The following is an 8,099-nucleotide window of genomic DNA, read 5'->3' as shown; positions in this document are numbered from 1 at the left end:
ACTTTTAAGAAGAACTGGGTCATGGTGTTTGAAGGAAATGATATGTTTATTATTGTTTAGCAATGTTGGCAATATTGACTATACTTTGCTCTTTCCCTCCCATAGTCCTGATACTTTACATCTTAAATTTCTGATATTTTTAATATAATTCGGCTTTGAATATGTAAGTACATAATTGGAATTGGAATTGAATTGGAAACTTGTGTTGATGATCTAGTTATGTATTCTTATGCATTACAACATATTATAGGTACTACTGAATGATGGCCCAAATGCCAGTCTGAGGCTTGCATCTTGTACTTCTTTGATATTTTTAATATATTTAGGCTTTGAATATGTAGCACACAATGAATTGGAAACTTACACTTATGATCTAGTTATGTATTCGCATGTATTACAGGGACCGTTGACTGATGTCCTAAACACCATTCTGAAGCTCTAATAGTGTCTAAACTGTGAAATATTGATACATTTTCTCTTACAATGAATGACATTATTTGATCCCCATAAACCATGGGTATCATCGTGGAAATTCACCTCCACCCCATTCCCACCTCATCAAGTCCCTAGCATTCCAACACTGTAATGCCTACTTCTGTAGCTGATATTCTGATTTCTAGAATGTGCTTGTCAAATATTATGTCTGTTGTCACCTTTCCTTGTGATGTGTGTTGTGTTTTAGAAGACTGAAACTGCACTGTATTTATAGGAAAGTAAGATAAAGGGTGTCCCTGGCTATGGTGATGAGCTTGCAACAAGGACAGCTAAAATGATGGTGCTTTTAAAGAGGAAATATTAGCTTTGGTATATTGCAGGAAAGAACCCACATCTACAGTCTGTTCCTTCTCTGGTTAGTGACAGGTATATGCTACGCTTACAGTGGGGTTTCTGGACCTCAGATCCCTTTATCTTTCAAACTCCAGTGAAGTGATCTATAACTAACCTCACTCTGGAGCTTCTACTACCCTGGTCATGTAATTTCAGAGATAGCTACATTCCTCAGCAAAGGTATCATACACATTTTTACTCAAAAGTCCAAATAACTTCTTTTGCATCATCAGGAATTGAAACCATTGGCTTTTTAAAATTTTTTATTTTTTCACTCATCATTTATTTACAAATACACATTATAATTTTTATATACATTGCACATTTACATGGTAGAAAAGTACAAAACTATATATTTAAATGAATTTATATTTTAACTTGCCATGTTTGAAAATATAAAATTGCATCGAAAAAAGTATTATGAAAAGCAAGAAACTTGAACCGATAAAGCTTTGATAAAACTTTTAGTGACACATTGGTTGAAAAAGAACTAATTTAAAAGGTACAGCTGACTAGCTTAAAGGAAACACCTAACAAAAGGTTGAATGTGTAGCCTTCACTATCCTTTAGTCTCCTGACACCCACATCATTTCTTTGTATCTGTAACATATTAAAAGTACATTACTAGAATTCTAATTCTAATCATCTCCTCTCTCACAAATGTCTTCATCATAACAAAAGAACTGAAGCAGGAGTTTCCTCAAAGATGCTTATCCTCTGTACCTTGTATTTGAGTAAGAGTTATAATGCCTTTTGGTCAGTCAAGGTTCCTTGTAAACAAAACCCGAGGGATCATGTATGTACAGATCAGGCAGCAGAGAATCCAATAAATAAACATGACAGAAACTGACATGCAAGTTTGTTGAAAGTGGAAAAGAGTCTAACAGTGAAATGAAGGGAGACAGATGAGTGAATAGTAAGGAATGGACTTAAATGGTTTACAAGGAAAAAAAGCTTTTACTTTACAAGCAAGAGACCTCACAATAAATAACAACTGCTCTTCCTTTCACGAATAAATTTCTTCAAAAACAAGGTATACAGTCAACCAGACATTTTATGTATAAATTATAAAACATGACACAGTATAAATAAATGTCTACAAGTCTCAACTATGGGCCTCATCCAGTAGACCTCACAATGAATGCCTCTCCGTGTCCAATGAGTAACAAGGTGGCCTGGGAGAGAGCTTTAGGACAAAGGTCCTTTAATGTATAGTTTTCCCCCCAAATAAATAAGCATACACTTATTTACAGTATGGACAATATATTTTTCTTTTTTTTCTTTTTTCTTTTTCTTTGCCCAAAGGCTATGTCAACACTGAACACTTGTAGAGAGTTTACCACTCTAGAATAGAAGATATAGGAAAGCTGTAGTCCTGGTCTTCATCTTCCTCCTCTTCCTCGGTATCTTCCGAAATGGCTAGATGGGGGAATACAGGGGAGCTGTTGTTTAAATACGGACAACAACAGCGCAGAAGCAGCTCAGTGTATGTTTTCAAAGCCCTCTGATACAGCCATATTACAGCGTTGCATTTTTATGTGACTTGCAGTGAGATGCTTTTTTTGTTTTTGGCATCTGCTGTTATGCAATAAGTTAAAAAAAAAATTTAAAGCATAATCTATGAAGTCAAAAACTGCAGAAAGTTCTGAAGAATCAATGGCTCAGGTTTTACGGGCAGATTCCTGAAATTAGATAAAAAGCGCTCTTGTGTTCTAGGTATAACTGCTTTGGGTCCTTAATTCAGAGTTAGTAGAGGCAACTGCAAAAAGCAGCAGCCCATGTATGATAATATGAAGCTGTCTTTGGAAAAAAAAAAACAAAAAACTTTTGAAGCAGTTAGTTTAGATTCAAATGTTAATAAAGCAAACAGCAAAGCATACTACCAAAGCACAAGAAATAGGGGAAAACAACTGGAAATAGATTTTTAGAGGCAACCCCATTGATGATCACCGGATAAATCCTAAAAGCCAAGAAACATTGCAGAGAATTTTTCTGTGGATTACTGAATTGCTGGTGATACTTGGCAGCTTCCTAATTTGAACAGAAATGAATTTATGTGGGAGATCTGCGTGCTTTGTAAGTGTCCATTCCCTAGGGATTGCCTGGGAAAGCCTTAAATGGCAGCAAGGTTAAAAATCACACTTACAGTTGCAAGATCCGGAGTGCTTTACTTCCAGCAGCACACCTGAGGAGCAGGCAGCTTCCTTCATGGCACACTCGCTGGCATAAGTGGCATTGTCACTGGCACAGACAGGCTCATCCGACTTACTGTCAGGGCACAGCTCATCACAGAGGGAACACCGGCCTCTCCCAACCTTGAAATCCCATAAACATTTTTTCCCACCAGTGCACTGGATATCTTCACAGGACTTTGCTTCTAGGATATAATACATCTGTGATGAGTAAACTGATTTCCCCATATCCCCCTTTTCTCCCTTTCTCTAGTCCTCTATCAATAAATATAAACATAATTTATATCTTATTACTAATGGGGGTAATGGAGATATTAAGCAAAAATGCTGGATAATAAAACTGAAACTCAAATGCATACACACATACACACACACAAAACCTCTGCAGTTTCTTACATACTACATTAGTGCATTAAAATAGTATTTTTTTTAGAACAGGATTTTACAATATTCTCGAGTTAAATATGTATCTTATTATTTCCCACAAGTGGGATCTTTTACAAATGAAAGAATTCCATTAATTACTAGAATCTGATAACAGATTTCTGGAACTGCTAAGTAATTATTTTTCGCTTCCAGCAAGTCTGGCACTTAAAAAAATGTGTAAAATTGAGTGAGTTCTAAGTTTTCTAAGATGGAATACTGTTTCTTGCTTCCTGCTGGCGTTTGAATATATGTGTCAATGCCTCCAGAAGACAACGGTTTCCATGAGGAATGCTGTGGTCACAACAGACCCCAAATTGCAGCATATTTCTCCCTATGGTGTTTTGGGATGCCTTGGGCTTACTTATTTGTTAACCCCACAGTTTAATACTAGAACTAGCCTGTTTTCTCTTTTTCCTTCCTCAATCCGGAATACCTACTGATACACTTTCCCTCATAGGCTAATCCAATAGATCTGCCCAGCAGGCAGGTAGCCTTTCTCAGGTGGCAGGCACTGGAGTAGGTGACTCCATCATTCCCACAGAGATATTGCTCAGAGGAAGTGGGCTCTGGGCAAATCCGATTACAGGTCACACAGTAGGCATTATTGGTCTGGTCCACCACACATGTGGAGCTGCCTGGACAGAAAACATCCCGACAAGTCTCTGGAACAAAGAAGGAAACACACATGAATAGGTACCTTCTAGTGCTTAGGGAGCGAGCACTTGAAGTTACCAAGGCAATCATGACACTGAAGCATCCAGCTTTCAAAAGGCAATTTTGGGAGCCCTGTAGTTTTCAAGAGAGAATCTATGACTCTAGGTTGGTCCCCTCAGTGTTCTTAATGAGTCTCTAGAAGTTAGAAAAGGACTCCTTTTTGGTTTCAGTATTATTATTATCAGGCTCTTACTGTGGACTACACCATCCCCCAGAGGTCTCCTAGAGGGTCTACTTTAGGTACAAAGCTGGAGGAGGGGACAGATCCAGTCTTGCTCAACAGGGTAGGACCTACTTTTACATCTGCCTTGGTACTGGACTTCCAGTTCTGGCTGCTCTTTACATCTTGCCTTTAGGAGTGCACATTCATTGCGGTAGGTTTTCCCGTCCAGCCCGCAGACTGGACCCTTCCAGGTGATGTTGGAACAATCCGGGGCGCAGACGCAGCGGGGTTTGTTCTTCTTGTTCATTCGGCATTTTTTCCCAGGTCCACAGTCCACGTTCTCACACGTTTCTGTGAGTTGGAAACAGGCATGGATTAAAACCAGAGCCAGGCAGTCTGCAGGTCAGCCAGGAGGGCTTCGGGTGCCTTGCGCAATCATGCAGCCCTGAGTTTGCGCTGGAGGGGCCCCAGGCTCTCTCCTAGAAGACTGGGAGTTGATGAAAGAGTGCGGACCTTGGGTTGTGCCCCAAACCCAGATTTCTCTCATCAAGGGGCACAGGTTGGTGGGCTTCACCACCACACTTGGCTAAGAAGTCTGGGGTGTTTTACCTACAGCCTGTAACAGGCAGAATTCGAGTCTGCACGGCTTACCAGGGCAAGGGACAGAAAGGGGAAGCCCACGAACAAAGCTCTCCTACTCCCAAACCCCAGTCAGGTAGTGGGGAAGCTAAGGGTAAGACGCCCTCTACTGAGGGCCTGGAAGTCGGGAAGAAGGAGTCCTACCTTTACAGGGGATGCAGTTGGGGGCTCCCCCGTTGAAAATCATCCACTTGAAGAGTGTGTTGTCATTCACGTCCTCCTCGGTCCATGAGGTGCTCAGACGGCCGGTGCTGCAGCACTCCTCCTTGCTCAGTTCGGTCTTGTACAGGACCTGGCAGCGGCCGTTCTTCGCTTGACGGAGCCAGCAGTTCCCAGCTGTGAAGAGACGGGGTGGGGAGGTGGGTGAGTGAGCAGTGAGCGGTAGCAAGGCAGGGAGAGCGAGGTGGCGAGCGAAGGAGACCTGGTGGGGATGGGGAGGGGGTGAGCGTGGAGGAGGGGAAGTGAGAGAGACGCGGGAGAAAAGTAAGAAATAAATCGAAAGGGGTGGAAGGGTGGATAAAGAAGGGGGGGGGGAAGCCCTGATCACAGAGATGGGAGGTGGGCGAGAGGGAGGGAGGGAGAAAGGGAGAAGACAGGGCGCCCCAGCCATATCAATGTCAGTTACCAGTGACCCAGACACAACACGTGCAGCTTGCACTGACTTTTACTAGACTGTTTACTTTTATTCGTCCCATTTCATAACCTGCAGAGACTCGAAGAGCAGATTAAAGAACCTGACAAAAACAGGATGCGACGTATGTTTTTACATGTTGGTTTCATGTAGGCGGTACAGGAATTATTTGTGACAGGGGTTAAGAAAGTAAGAGAATGAGAGGAGAGGAGAGGAGAGAGATGGGGGCGGAGAGAGAGAGAGAAGGAAAGAGAGAAAAAAAGAAAGAGAAAGAAAGGAAGAAAGGAAAGAAAGAGAGAGAGAAAGAAAGAAAAGAAAGAAAGAGAGAGAGAGAGAAACAGATCAAGCAAAAGGCACTTCTGAAAAATGAAAGCAAAAAGCAACCCGGCCCAGCCCGGAGCTACCCCGCGCGGCCTCCAGGCGCAGCCCGCCCGACGGGCCCGTTTTGCAATCTGCCAGACCCGAGCACGCCCGCGGCCACCGCGATCTTTCGAAATCTCCGAGGGCTGCTTTCCTCCGCGCCTACGTCCGGGCATCAGGCAAAGCCTCTCCCCTAAAGGCGGGCAACCCAGCGCAGAGACTTGCAGACGACGAGGGGCAGTGCCCAGGAGGGCAGTTTACAACATACTTAAAATGTTAACGCTGAAGCAGGGAAAGTAATGCCTTAAGGGGGGTGGGGGAGGAGGCTTCCTACCATTTCACGGTTATATGTACCTATCTCATACCTAGCAAGAAATATTTGCAAGTGATTTCTCCCTCTTCCCCCTTTATAATGTTCGCATTTGGGTCGGTAAGACTTCTCATTAATCACCAATAAGACTTTAACAATCATTGGATCTCAAGCTGCTATTATTATTTTAAACATTCTGCCCAAAGACTAATTGAAAATAAACAAATCTATTTTTAAAAGGCAAGCTTCAGAAATTTGCTCTTAACCCATTTCAGAATTTAAGTCAGTTATGGGCTGCTCACTGTTTTACAGAAAGCTAAGAGTCAGAAAGAAGAATGAAGCAGAGGGGGAAAAAACTCAAAGTGCTCAAAGCACTTTGGGGTAATAATTTGGCTTTTCTTTTTTCTTTTCTTTTTTTTTCTTTTTTTTTTTTTTTTTTTTTTTTGCGAGTATGGGGGATGGGGTTGGAAGAAGCATCCACTAGGCAGAAAGCTACTTCCCTTGAAAATTTTCAGCACCCACATTTCCAAGTTTGGGCAAAGTTTCTGAAACTACGTCCCCCAGTCACCAAAGAAATTCAGTATCTGTCCCCCAACCCCCCAGGGTTTTCTTTTCTTTCTTTCTTTTTTTTTTTTTCTTTTTCTTTTTTTTTTTAAGTATCCGAAAGATGTGGGAGGGAGAGAGATGAGACTGCAAATGGGTCGACTGAAATCTCCAGGCTACTACTGATACTTGTCCTCCTTCTTCAGAGCCAAACTGAGGAGATCACATCTAAAGTTATCATGGCCAGAACTTTAGATCTGCCAGAGCATCTAACCCTAACTACTAAGACCCCAGCTCGCTCCCTTTCCTTTTTCAAGATAACCGAGCTCCAAACTCCGTTTCCAGTCCTAAAGTGTCATTGCCCACAATTTTCCCACTCCTCTCCATCCCGGAGTCCCCAAGTTGGTCCAACATCTTCCGAGAGCAGCGTTGCTCAGAACAGACCAAGTGGAGACCACAGAAAAGTCGACCCTCTGCTCTCAGCCGAGCCTCCCCAGCGCATCCCCCCTCGCTTACCCTGGGCACTGCGGTCCTCCATGAACTGGCAGAGCAGTAGCAGCAGGAGGCAAAGCCCACCCGGCTGGTGCCTTGCGCGGACCATCCTGGGGGCAGGCGCGGGGCGAGGAGCGCTGCGGCGCGGGGAGCCGGCGCGGCGGCGGGTGGCTCGGAAGAGCGGCGCGCGTCGCAGAGGCCAGCGGCGGAGGGCGCAGCGATCCTGGCGCAGCCCCGCGCTCGCCGCCGGCCGCCCGCGCGATTCAATGGACGTCAGAAGCCGGGCGCAGCCGCGCTTTAAATCTAGACGGGGGTCTCCGCGGTTTGCGGGGGCGGTCTCCCAGTGTGTGGGGCTGTGGGAGGGCGGCCGCGAGCGAGGGTGTGCGCGGCTCCTTGGGGGTGGGGAGCTTTTAAAAGTTCAGTGTGAATCAGGTGACATTTCCCACCTTCTGGAAACCCTTCCCAATTATCTTTCGGAGATGCCCGAAATCAAAACGGCTGGAGGGGAATCGGCGAGTTCTTATTTGCGTAGGAGCGAGAGGGAGGGGGAAGGCGACCGGGGCGGGGGTTGGGGGCGACGCGTCGGGGGTGGGGAGTGGGGAAGAACACCCACTTCAAGTCCTGCTCGCCGCCGCTCGCCGGCAGCGCCGGCGCGCCCGGGGTGGCGGGTGTGTGTGTGAGTGTGTGTGCGCGCGCGAGTGTGAGAGGGAGGGCGCGGTGGGGGCGCTGGAGGCGGCGGCGGGGGAAGCGGGGGAACCCGGGAGTTTGTCTCCGTGCTGCCTCTCCTCCGCTCCAAAGAGA

At 45.1% G+C, this 8,099-nt stretch overlaps 1 protein-coding gene across 6 annotated transcripts; it reads right to left on the bottom strand.

Moving 5' to 3' along the window:
- Window positions 1–1,073: 1,073 nt before the first annotated feature.
- FST (follistatin) lies at window positions 1,074–7,768 on the bottom strand. 6 transcript variants are annotated; one of them, XM_025389153.1, is made up of 6 exons: window positions 7,323–7,768; window positions 5,107–5,298; window positions 4,456–4,674; window positions 3,884–4,108; window positions 2,975–3,205; window positions 1,074–2,510 (listed from the first exon to the last, which is right to left on the bottom strand). In XM_025389153.1, coding segments are annotated over exons 1-6 (954 nt in total). In that variant the 5' UTR covers window positions 7,408–7,768; the 3' UTR covers window positions 1,074–2,508. The 6 variants fall into 6 exon arrangements, with proteins under 6 accessions (XP_025244938.1, XP_025244936.1, XP_025244937.1 ...); XM_025389151.1 differs by having other exon boundaries at window positions 1,074–2,247; XM_025389152.1 differs by having other exon boundaries at window positions 1,074–2,247; window positions 2,975–3,202; window positions 7,323–7,586.
- Window positions 7,769–8,099: the final 331 nt, after the last annotated feature.

This window comes from Theropithecus gelada, chromosome 6 (assembly GCF_003255815.1).
Source record: "Theropithecus gelada isolate Dixy chromosome 6, Tgel_1.0, whole genome shotgun sequence".
Classification (NCBI taxonomy): Eukaryota; Metazoa; Chordata; class Mammalia; order Primates; family Cercopithecidae; genus Theropithecus; species Theropithecus gelada.
Note: the sequence above shows the minus strand (reverse complement) of the source record. Positions and strands in the feature narration are given on the sequence as shown.

What these genes read in the sequence shown, in the direction of transcription:
- FST (XM_025389148.1), bottom strand. Translation starts at nt 5,572, where the DNA reads ATGGCTGGGGCGCCCTGTCTTCTCCCTTTCTCCCTCCCTCCCTCTCGC. An exon ending in CAACTGCATCCCCTGTAAAG is followed by an intron (nt 4,675 to 5,106) that starts GTAGGACTCCTT and finishes TCCAACTCACAG; the next exon opens with AAACGTGTGAGAACGTGGAC. An exon ending in GCACTCCGGATCTTGCAACT is followed by an intron (nt 2,248 to 2,974) that starts GTAAGTGTGATT and finishes TCCCCCATCTAG; the next exon opens with CCATTTCGGAAGATACCGAG.